The sequence below is a fragment of the Tachyglossus aculeatus genome, chromosome 21 (genome assembly GCF_015852505.1).
Source record: "Tachyglossus aculeatus isolate mTacAcu1 chromosome 21, mTacAcu1.pri, whole genome shotgun sequence".
NCBI classification, from domain to species: domain Eukaryota; kingdom Metazoa; phylum Chordata; class Mammalia; order Monotremata; family Tachyglossidae; genus Tachyglossus; species Tachyglossus aculeatus.
Window position 1 is genome coordinate 8356694 of NC_052086.1, and position 12478 is coordinate 8369171.

A 12478-nucleotide genomic window follows, 5' to 3' on the forward strand; every position below is an offset into this window, starting at 1 on the left:
AGGGTGCGGCCTACTTCCGACGCCGCCCAGTCCTCCCTTCCTCCCTCCCTGCCACCCGCCCACCCTCTCCATCCATCCAGCCCAGCCGGCCAAGGTGGGCAGCAGGAGTGGCCGCGGGCCAGCGGGCCATGAGAGTGGGCTAGAGGACCCCAGAAGCGCCCCTCCACCCACCCAGTAGGGACGGCATGACCCACCCTCCTTGCCCGCCGACGAAGGAGGCAGGTGAGTGTGGCAGGGCAGGGGCAGAGCCAGCTTGTCTTCCCTCCTGCTTTTCCCAGCAGCCATCTGGGGTCTGTTTCGGGTCGTCCTCTCCCTGACATCTGTAGTTCATTCCCATCTGTCTCCTCAGCAGGACTGTCAGCTCTTTGATGGCAGGGATCAGGTCTACCAACTCTCCCAAGTGCTTAGAGCTCTGCAAACAGAAGCTCCTTAAGGACAGGAATCCTGTCTACTGAGTCTATCGTACTCTTCCAAGTGTTTAGTACAGTGCTCTGCCCACAGTAGACTGTATGGTCCTGGAGAGTAGGTATAGTGTCTTCTAATTCTAATATAATCTCTCGTGCTCAACTGTATATGTATACATATACAGTGCATATAGTAGATTATAAACTCTTTGAACGAAGTGACTGTCTTCTATTTTGGACTCTTCCAAATGCTCAGCAGAGTGCTCTGCACAGAGTAAGTGCTCAATAAATGTCACTGATTGAACGATTTCCTGTAGCCCAGCTTTGCCGGAGAGAGTCTTGAGATCTCCCCAAACTCACTGCCGGTAGCAGGAAGGAAGGTGATTTGGATCCAGGACCTTGTCCTCATTTCCCCTTCTGGGGGTGGGGGTAGAAAGTAGCCCCCCAACACACACGGCTTGCTCCTTCCTGGTGGATTCAGAGACCCCTCTACTTTGGGGCTCCATGGTTGGGAAGCTACACTGGGGCTGGTTTCCAGGGTTCTAGACTCTAAGCTCGTTGTGGGCGGGGAATGCATCTGTTATATTGTTAGAGAAGCATAAAGGGAAAGAAGCAGCGTGGTTTAGTGGATAGATCATGGGCCTGGGAGTCAGAAGGACCTGGGTTCGAATCCCAGCTCCGTCTTTGTCTGCTGTGTGACCTTGGGCAAGTGAGCCCACTGTTGGGTAGGGACTGTCTCTATATGTTGCCAACTTGTACTTCCCAAGCGCTTAGTACAGTGCTCTGCACACAGTAAGCGCTCAATAAATACGATTGATGATGACTTCACTTCTCTGTGCCTCAGTTACCTCATCTGTAAACCTTATGTGGGACAGAGACTGTGCCCAACCAAGTTATCTTGTTATCTACCGCAGCGCTTAGTACAGTGCCTGTCACATAGTAAGCCCTTAAGAAATACCACAATTATTATTATTATTATGTTATATTCTCCCAAGCTCCTAGTACAGTGCTCTGCTCATAGTAAGCGCTCAATAAGTACGATTGTCTGACTGACCTTGGTCCCTGAGCTGCTAAAGGGTGGTCCCGGGGGGCAGGAAGGCGCTTCGCACTGGCCTGGCTGATGTAACTGTGGAGAGCGCTTCCTGGAAGTCCAGGGCTCTGGGGGAGGCCCTGGACCCCTCCTCAGTAGTGTTCACAGCCCTGGGCTTTTTTGTTAATGGTATTTGTTAATAATAATAATGATAATGGCATTTGTTAAGCACTTACTATGTTTCTAGCACTGTTCTAAGAGCTGGGGTAGATACAAGTTAATCACATTGGACACAATCCCTCTCCTACGTGGGGCTCACAATCTTAATCCCCATTTTTCAGAAGAGGTAGCTGAGGCCCAGAGAATAATAATATTAATAAAGATGGCATTTGTTAAGCACTTACTATGTGCCAAGCACTGTTCTAACTGCTGGGAAGTGAAGTGACTTTCCTGAGGTCACACATCAGGCAAGTGGCAGAGCTGGGGTTCAAACCCAAATCCTTCTGACTCTCAGGCCCATGCTGTAACCACTAGGGAAGGCTAGTATGTGCCAGGCATTGTTCTAAGCACTGGGGTAGATACGAGATAGGTTGGACACAGTGTCTGTCCCACACAGGGCTCACAGTCTTAATCCCCATTTTAAAAGATGAGATAATGGAGACACAGAGAAGTTAAGTGACTTGCCCAGGGTCACACAGCTGGCAAGTGGCAGTCGGGATTAGAACCCAGGTCCTCTGGGAGAGTCCAGTGTGACAGAGTTGGCAGACATGTTCCATACCCAAAGGGAGGTTCCAGTCTAGAGGGGGTGGGTCCCAGGGGTGGTCTGTCTGTCTACCTGGCGGAAGAGCTGGAGCCGGGCTCGCTGGGATCTGCAACAGCAGGGGAGAGCGGCCTAGTGGTAGTAGAGATAGCACTGATTGAGGGCCAACTGGATGTGGTATACTCTACCAAACACTTCTCTTCTCCTGCCTCAACTACTGTATCAGCCTCCTTGCTGACCTCCAAGCCTCCTGTCTCTCCCCAGTCCAGTCCATACTTCACTCAGCTGCCCACATCATTTTTCTACAAAAATGATCAGGCCATGTTTCCCTTTCCTTAAGAACCTCCAGTGGTTGCCCACCCGCCTCCACATCAAACAGAAACGCCTCACCACTGGCTTTAAAGCTCTCAGTCTCCTTGCCCCCTCCTACCTCACCTCACTGCTCTCCTGCTCCAATCCAGCCCACACACTTCGCTACTCTAATGCCAACCTACTCACTGTACCTCCATCTCATCTATCTCATCGCCAACCCCTCGCCCACATCCTGCCTCCGGCCTGGAACGCCCTCCATCCTCATATCTGATAGACAGTGACTCTTCCTGCCTTCAAAGCCTTATTGAAGGTACATCTCCTCCAAGAGGACCTTCCCTAACTAAGCCCCCCTTTTCTCTTCTCCCACTCCCCTCTGTGGCACCTTGACTTACTCCCTTTCTCCAGCCCCCCTTCCTGCCCCTCACCATTTATGTCCGTATCTGTCATTTTATTTATTTCTTTTAATACCTGCCCCCCCAGACCCTAAACTCGTTGTGGGCAGGGAATGTATCTGTTTTATTATTCTATTGTCCTCTCCCAAGCACTTAGTATAGTGCTCTGCACACAGTAAGCGTTCAATAAGTACAATCGACTGACTGACCAGATCCCTGCCCACTGGAGCCTGCCAGTCTGGAGCTGCCAGAGCCTCTGCAGACCCTCCCCCTCTGGGTCCGAGTGAAGCTAAGTAGACACCACCCTCCCAGAAAGCCTCTGTGGGTCGGTCTGCCTGTCTGTTTGTGTCAAACCCCCCTCGGGGCTCCAGGAAGTGGTTTAGAGTCAACTGTAACAGAAACACCCAAACCGATTCCAGTTATTTTGCTCTGTCTCGAAACAGCAAATGACAATCAAGAGCGGGTTCGGAGCGGAGCTGACCCCCGACCCCTGGGGTCCCAGGCAGCCCTACCGTGAGCCCACCCCGCTCCATCTCGAGGAAATGACTCATCCCTGCACAGAGGGACCGCTCCCCGGGAGGTTGGGGGTCCCTGGGGAGACCCTTCTATCTGCATTGATCTCTCTGTCATCTCATCTTCTTGGAGAAGCAGCGTGGCTCAGTGGAAAGAGCCTGAGCTTTGGAGTCAGAGGTCATGGGTTCAAATCCCAGCTCCGCCAACTGTCAGCTGTGTGACTTAGGGCAAGTCACTTCACTTCTCTGTGCCTCAGTTCCCTCATCTGTAAAATGGGTATTAAAACTGTGAGTACCCGTGGGACAACCTGATCACCTTGTAACCTCCCCAGTGCTTAGAATAGTGCTTTGCACATAGTAAGCGCTTAACAAATACCATCATTATTATTATCTCTCCCAGAGGGCCTGTTTCACTCATTCATTCAACTATATTTATTGAGCGCTTACTCTGTGCAGAGCACTGTACTAAGCGTTTGGGAAAGTACAATACAGCAATAAAGAGAGACAACCCCTGCCCACAACAGGCTAATGGTCTAGAGGCGGGGAGACAGACACCAATACAAGTAAAGAGACATCGATGTAAATGAATAACATACCGCCAACTCCGTTGGTCTCGCCCCAGCGCTTAGTGCGGCGCTGTGTGCCCATCTGGGTAGGGTGGGGGGCGGGGAATGTCCAATCAGGGCCAAGGATCGTTGGATCAGTGATTTAATGAGAGCTGTCTGGCTCCACATGGCCTAGTGGAAAGAGCCCGGGCTTGGGAGTCAGAGGTCGTGGGTTCAAATCCAGGCTCCGCCACTTGTCTGCTTTGTGACCTTGGACAAATCACTTCACTTCTCTGGGCCTCAGTTCCCTCATCTGGAAAATGGAGATTAAGAATGTGAGCCCCACGTGGGACAGGGACTGTGTCCAACCCGATTTGCTTGTATCCACCCCAGGGCTTAGTCCAGTGCTTGGCACATAACAATAAGAATTATGGTATTTAATAAGTGCTTACTATGTGCCAGGCACTGTATTAAGTGCTGGGGTGGATACAAGCAAATCAGGTTGGACACAGTCCCTGTTCCGGGTGGGTCTTTCAGTCTCAATCTCCATTTTACAGATGAGGTCACTGAGGCCCAGAGAAGTGAGGCTACTTACCCAAGGTGATACAGCAAACAAGTGGTGGAGCCGGGATTAGAACCCAAGTCCTTCTGATTTCCAGGAGGGACTGAATATTCTGTATCTGCCCTAGTGCTTAGTGTAGTGCTTGGCACTTAGTAATAATAATAATTATGGTACTTGATAAGCGTTTACTGTGTGTTCTAAGCACTGTTAGATACAAGTCAGTCAGACCTTGTCCCACATTGGGCGCACACTCTTAATCCCCGTTTTACAGGTGAGATAACTGAGACCCAGAGAAATGATGAAGTGACTTGCCCAAGGTCACACAGCAAACATGCGGCAGAGTCGGGGTTAGAACCCAGGTCCTTCTGACTCCCAGGCCCACGTTCTAGCCACTAAACCACCCTGCTTATCTACTTAGGAAAGGCCATCAGTATTACTATTAATAATAATAATAATAATTGTGGTATTTGTTAAGTATTTACTGTGTGCCAAGCACTGTACTAAGCACTGTGGTGGATACAAGTAATTTGGGTTGGACACAGTCCCTGTCTCACGTGGGGCTCACAGTCTCAATCCCCATTATACAGAAGAGGTCACTGAGGCACAGAGAAGTGAACTCTGCTGTGTACCCCGGGGCAAGTTACATAACCTCTCTGGGCCTCAGTTTCCTCGTCCATTAAATGTGGATGAGACTAGCTACTCTCTCTACCCCTAAGAACATGTGCCCCGGGTGGGACAGGGACCCTGTCCAACGTGATGATCTTCTCTTGAGCCTAGCATTTAGGCCAATGCTGGGCACCTAGTAAGCAAGACTGGAGGATTGTTCAAACCTGGGGGTCTCAGCACTTTCCTCCCCAGGCCACAGGCTCTGCGTGAATAATAATGATGATAATAATAATAATAATAACAGTATTTGTTAAGCTCTTAGAGAAGCAGCATGGCCTAGTGGATAGATCAAGGGCCTGGGAGTCAGAAGGACCTGGGTTCTAATCCCTACCCCGCCACTTATCCGCAGTGTGACCTTGGGCAAGTCACTTCACTTCTATGTACCTCAATTCCCTCATCTGTCAAATGGGTATGAAGACTGTGAGCCGCATGTGAGACATGAGCTGTGCCCAACCTGATTAGTTTGTCTCTACCCCAGGGCTTTGTACAGGTGCCTGGCACATTGCAAGCACTGAACAAATACCACAGTTATTATTATGTGTCAAATAATATGTGCTCTGGGGTAGATATAAGTTAATCAATCAATCAATCATATTTATTGAGCGCTTACTGTGTGCAGAGCACTGTACTAAGCGCTTGGGAAGTACAAGTTGGCAACATATAGAGACGGTCCCTGCCCAACAGTGGGCTCACAGTCTAGAATCAGGTTGGAGACAGTCCCTTTCTCACATGGAGATCCCAGTCTTAATTCCCATTTTACAGACGAGGGACCTCAGTCCCAGAGAAGCGAAGTGATTTGCCCAAGGTCACACAGAGGATGAGTGGCGGAACTGGGTATAGAACCTAGGTCCTTCTGACTTCTGGGCCCGTGCTCTTTCCACGAGGGCACACAGCGTCACGTGAATCTGCTTCTGTCAAGACTCCGAGAAGCCCCCTCGGCATTCAGACTCTCATCCAGGGGCTCATCGGGGGGCAATGGGGTGGATCATCTGCTTCTTCTGCCCCGGGTCCAACTCGACTGACTCTCCCCTCCCCTTCTTTCTTGTCCGCTCCTCTCAGGAACCATGTCGGTGAGCCCAATGGCTCTGCTGCTGCTACCGCTGCTGTTGCTAACCCAGATGGCTTGTGGGTCCAGGCTGCCCACAGACCAGAACCGTTTGAACTGGATGTCAGGCCTGGGGAACTCGACGCCTGCCTGGGGCAGGAGAAATTTCCTGAACAACGAGGTAACGACTCCCGAGAAGGATATAGATTACCACTTCACCTACCAAACGGAAGGTCCGGAAGTCCTGGTCAACAACACCCCCGCCTCGGCCCTGCCGACCCCAGCCGGGACGGAGAGCTTGGAGCCGCTGACCACTGGCGGGCCAGACCCCGGGGAGGTGGCCGACACTTCCTCCCCAGCCGTAGCCATCCTAAATGCCTCTGCCAGCGAGCCTGGGCTTTCTGCCGTGCCTGGCGAACCCACCTCTGAGCTCCCCACCGCCACCAGCAAGCCTGCCTCTTCCTCTGTGACCTTTGATCCCTCCTCTCTGCCCATCACCCCCACTGACCCCTCCTCTGAGCCCACTGGCCACCCGGACAACCTCACCCTCTCCGCCCCCACCACCACCGGTGGCCCCTCCTCCGACCCCACCAATACCACTGGCCCCTCCTCCGAGCCCACTGGCCCCCCGGACAACCTAGCCTCCTCCGACTCCACTGCCGCCAGTGACCCCTCCTCTGCCCCCCCCCACGACCGATGCCCCCTCTTCTGCCCCCCTCACCACTGACACCCCATCTTCTGCCCCCACCCCCACCAGCGATCCGTCCCCCAAACACCCTACCTCCAACGAGCCCAGGAAGGTCCCGCCCCCTACAGCAGCCTCCCGGGCCCCCACGAGCCCCGTACAGACCAAAACCCAGCCCGGCCTCTACTTTCAGCAGACCCGGGCAACCGACCCTCCGGGCCCCGAGGCGACGTCCCATCCCCCAGCCCCGGTGCCCAGCGGCAGCTCTATCCCGGTCAGGCAGTGCCTGCTGGCCATCCTCATCCTGGCCCTGATCGCCACCACATTCCTGGTGTGCACTGTGGTCCTGGCCATCCGCCTCTCCCGCCAGCGCCACACCTACCCAGTCCGCGGCAACTACTCCACCGAGATGGTCTGCATCTCCTCCCTGCTGCTGGATGGTGAGGGGGCGGCCGGGGCCAACGGGGCCATCGGGGGCCCGGCCCGAGACAAGGCTCCGGGCTCCAGGCCAGGCCGGGGCCACACGGAGGACTGCGAAGGGGATGACCTGACCCTGCACAGCTTCCTCCCGGAGCAGTAGTGCCTCACCCCATCCCGGACTGTCCCCGTGACCCCTGACCCCTCACCCCCGGCCCCCTCCAGGGAGTGCATCCCAGGGACTTTGGCTCCGCCGAGGGGACAGGCCGGCCCCCCGGACAACCTCGCCCTCTCGCTTCCGCTTCCCTCTGCTGGAGCCTTTGGGGATGCTGGGATGGCGGGAGACCACTGGCATCCTACTACTGGACGGAGGAGGCCTCCTGTTGTGCCTTGGGGCTTCTCTCATGAACTTCCCTGAGGGGGAGACGAGGGAAGCTGATGGAGTCTCCTCAATCTCTCCTGTCAGATTCTGCTACAAATTAGGCCCCTCAACCTTCTTCTGTAAGCTTGTTGTGGGCAGGGAATTTGTCTATCATTGTATTGTATTCTCCCAGGTGCTTTAGTACAGTACCCTGCACACAGTAAGCGCTCAGTAAATACCGCTGACTCAAGGCAAAAGTCAGTCCCTGCTCGCTTTTGGCCAATCTAAACTGCGGTGGGGTCAAGACTTGGGGTTCTCGCCAATACTGGGGGAACACATCATACTTATTATGACTATTGTATTTGTTGAGCACTTACTATGTATCAAGCACTGTTCTAAGCGCTGCGGTAGATACAAGTTAGGCTGGACATGGTCCCTGATCCACATGAGGCTCACGGTCTAAGTAGGAGAGAGAACAGGTCTCGAATCTTCAGTTTGCAGTTGAGGAAACTGAGGCCCAGAGAAGTTAAGTGACTTGCTCAAGATAACCCAGCAGGTAAGTGGCAGAGCCGGCATTAGAACCCGGGTCCTCTGACCCTCAAGGCTTGTGTTCTTTCCACTAGGCCACCCTGCTCCTGAAAACCTCCCTCCTCTCTCTCCAGCATGACCCGTGGCTCTGGGGTCTCTAAGAGTGCCATGGTTCAGTCTAATTCATTCTCACCCCTGGGGCCGTTTTACCTGTAGGGATCTTACCATTTGCCACCATCTCCTGAAACCACCCCCTCTGCCGCTCGAACTACCCTGCTCCTGCAGAGCAAGGAGGCAATCGATCGGCGGTATTTATGGAGGGCCTTCTCTGGGCAGGCCACCCTACTAAGTGCTTAGGAGAGGAGGAAAGAGTAAGTAGAGCTAATCTTTGCTTTCAAGGAGCTAACGATTGAGCCCGGGAGAGCGACACTAAAATAAATAGCAGGTAGGAGGAAGTAATAGACTTTAAAGTTATGGACAGAAGTGTTGTGAGGTGTGTGTGTGTGTCTGTGTGTCTGTGTGTGTTGGAGGGAAGGGTGTCCCCAAGTGTTTAAGACTCCCAGGAGATAGGATTCCTCTGGGCCTCGAAGATGCTGTCTTGTAAGCTGTCTAGACTGTAAGCGTACTCTTCCAAGTGCTTAATACGGTGCTCTGCACAAGAAAGTGCTCAATAAATACTCTTAATTGATTGATCAATTGATCTGGTGGATAGGAAGGGGGAGGAAATTCTCCAGCCAAGCATCTACCCAGCCCCAGATGGGGCGTTAGGGTCAGAGTCAAGGAACCTGGTTTCCAGTCTCAGCTCTATCCCTGGCCGGCCCGGTGACTCAAACCGATCGTCTCACCTCAGTGTCCACCTTGGCTAAATAGGGCTACAATCCCTGACCGGGATTGTTGGTGAGCTGGAATGGGGCGGCTGAACTTTGGGAAAACCCGGGGGCTTCTGGGAAACTTCTCATTGGCTCCCCATGGCAGGGTTGACAAGGGGAAGAGGCCCGATGCCTGGGGTTGGGGTTGGGGATGGAAGCTCCCACCCTGCTCTGGGTGTGACTTGGTGGCCTCTTCCTCCTCAGTGAGTCTCTTGCCGTTGGGGTGGGGCCTTGGCCCTGCGGCTGGTCGCCTCCCTCCCTCTCGCAAGGTCGGGGAGGGACGGATGGAGGGACGGATGGATGGTGGAGGGTGGACAGAATGGGGGGCAGGAAATGGGGGGAGAGGAAATCTGGGGCAGAGTGCGATGATACTCGAGGGCTCCTGCTGCTCCGGGTTGGGGGGATGTGTATGGCACGGGCTGGTTGAGGGTGGAGAAGCTTCCTCCTTCCCCCCAACCTGAGTACTCAGTGCGCCCTCCCATGGGGAAACTGAGGAGCCGGGAATCCCGGTTGGGGACCAGGACGCCTGGGGCCAATCCTTCATCCCACCTCCGGCTCCTCCATGGGACTCCAGGAGAACCAAAGTTTGCGAGGAGATAGACGAAGGGGCAGCTGAGTTATCATTATTATAATGAGTATTGTATTAATATTAACATTACAATATATGATGTAATAATCATGATAATCATTACTGTGGGGTTAAGAACTTGCTGTGTGAATGCAACGCCTTGAATATAGTAAGTGCTTAACAAATTCCATAATAATAATAATAACATATGTTCCAGGCTCTGAGCTAAGCGCTAGGGTAGATGAAAGCTAATCAGGTAGGTACAGTCCCTTTCCCGCGTGGGGCTCACAGTCTCAATCCCCATTGTACAGATGCGGTAACTGAGGCACAGAGAAGTGAAGTGACTTGCCCAAAGTCACACAGCAGCAAGTGGCGGAGACGTGATTAGAACCCATAACCATCCAGCGCTCTCACTCTGTGTCAAGCACTGTGGGATAGAAGGTCATCGGAAGGACAATGTCCCTGTCCACACGGGGCTCATTGTCTGAAGGGTGGGGGGCTGGGGACGGGGTGGGGGTGGGCAGGGATCTCCCTATTTTGCAGAGAAGGAAATTGAGGCTCACTGTGGGCAGGGAACAAGCCTAACGACCTCTCATGTATTGTACTCTCCCAACTGCTTAGTACAGAAATCTGCACACAGTGAGCACTCAATAAATACGATTGATTGATTGAGGCTCAGAGAGGTTGAGTGAGCAAGACAAAAATCACACTGCAGGCAGTGGCAGAACAGGAATTAGAACCTGGGTCCCCTGATGCCCTGACCTTAGCCCTTTCCACTATGCCACTATGAGATGCAGGCAGAAAATTAGGGTATTTATTAAACACTTTCCATGTATCAAGCACTGTGCTGCACACTGGGGAAGGTTCAAGATAGATCAGATACAGTCCCCTCTACTGGAGGTCACATTCTAAGGGGGAGGGAGAATGGGGATCTGATCTCCATTTTACAGATAACGAAACTGAGGGTCAGAAAAGCAAGTGACTTGCTCAATGTTGCAAAACTGGCAACTGCCGGAGCTGGGATTAGAACCCAGATCTTCTGACTCCTAATCCCGTGGTCTTCCCATGAGCCCATGCTGCTTCTCTATTGTACTCCCCCATGTGCTTAGCACAGCACCACACTGCTTCGCTATTGTACTCCCCCCAAGTGCTTAATACAGCTCTCTCTATAAGAGTAAATGCTCGATAAATATTATCAATTGATCCCCAAATACATAGTACATAGTTGCCAGCAGGCTCTTTGCACCCAGTAGGTGCTCAGTAGAGCTCTGCACCTTTTTTCTTTGTTCATTTAGTTTTTTTTAAATATGGTACTGGTTAAGTGCTTACTACGTGCCAAGCCCCTTACTAAGTACTGGAGTGAATAAGACCCAATCCCTGTCCTATGTGGGGCTCTTAGTCTTAATCCCCATTTGACAGATGAGGCAACTGAAGCGCAGAGAAGTGAAGTGACTTGCCCCAGGCCACCTAGCAAACAAGTGGCAGAGCCAGGATTAGAACCCCAGCCCGGACTCTATCCACTAAGCTGTGCTGCTTCTCTTGAACCAAGCGGGCACTCAGTATATTCCACTGCTGCCCGGCTGGAGGTGGGAGGGAGGGAGGGCGGGCTGGGGAGCTTTCAGTGTCCCACCGAGGACCCCAGAGAGGCGACGTCAGGCTCTAATCAGGAGCCGGGATTGTGGGGGCGGGGAGGATAGACTGAGGCAAACTTCGGGTAAGTTGTCGCCTCTTGGAGGTCCTCGGGCCCGGGGGGACTTTCCGCTCTTCCGACTTTCCACTCTTCCAGTTGTCGCTGCTTTCAACAACTGGAACCAGGGTCTCCTGATCCAGCCCCGGGGTGACAGCGGGGGGAACCAGAGCCTCCGAGAGGGGCTTTTCCGGCCCTCTCGGCTGCCTTCTCTGACAAGGCCCAGCCGAGCCCTTCCCCGAGGCCCAGACGGGGTGGCACCACTCTGGGCAGGAAGCCTCTCCAGCATCCAGAGGGGCTACGGGTTTGCCAGAGGGGTGATGGGAGAAGGGCAGGAACAGGGCAGGGACCCCTGCAACCCAGGGAGAGGGGTCACCAGGTCAACTCGAGACCAGCTTGAGATCAGCCCACCTGGGATCTCCCCCACATTCCAGGGAGTCAGAACCCCCGGCAGTTGGGAAGCGGAACGCGGAGTGGAGATGTATCGTGTTTACATTCCTCCTTCGCAGCAGAGATTTTCCATTTGGGTCTAATAAACGGCAAATTCTCCACCGCCTTTCTCGTGATGGATGGGAATGTTTACGGCTAGTCTGCATCTGGTGAGCCTGTGGTTGCAAGAGCTAGAGGTTTGGACGATTAATGGACGCAGCGGGCCGGAGGGTCAGGGGCTGCGGGTCAGGGGTCAGGGGGGCTGGAGGGGTGGCGCGAGGAATCGTCCAGCAGGGTTTTTTCCGTTGCCCTCCAGGCCTCGTGTAATCCCAGGACTTGGCAGTTTCACGTCCGTGAGGGACGACGTAGAGATCGGATGTCGGGCAGATGTACTGCTCGGAGAAGGAGAGGAGGAGGAGGAGTGGGGGGAGCCGCTGAAGAGGTTCTGCATTTTAGGATGCGGGCTGAAATGCCTCGGCGTCTGGGGAATGCTTCTTAAGGTTCAGTCCCTCCCCCTGGGACAACTAGGCCACAATAGGAAGTAAGACGGGCGAATTCCCTGGAGGATCGGGCAGTGAACATGTTGGTGTTTGAAGAGTTCATATGAGGACGGTCTCTTCCTCAGAACCAGGGAGGATACAACTAGACACAATGGGTTGAAATGTAACAAGAGGATAAAATCCTGTCCCACTGTTGGGTGAATAAT

The 12478-nt window shown here is 53.3% G+C and overlaps 1 protein-coding gene across 1 annotated transcript; it reads left to right on the plus strand.

The window, feature by feature from the left end:
* On the plus strand, window positions 1-8103 carry SELPLG (selectin P ligand). The gene is given in 3 exon segments (XM_038763472.1): window positions 1-222; window positions 6243-6918; window positions 6920-8103. Coding segments are annotated over 3 exon segments (1287 nt in total). The 5' UTR covers window positions 1-185; the 3' UTR covers window positions 7494-8103.
* Window positions 8104-12478: the final 4375 nt, after the last annotated feature.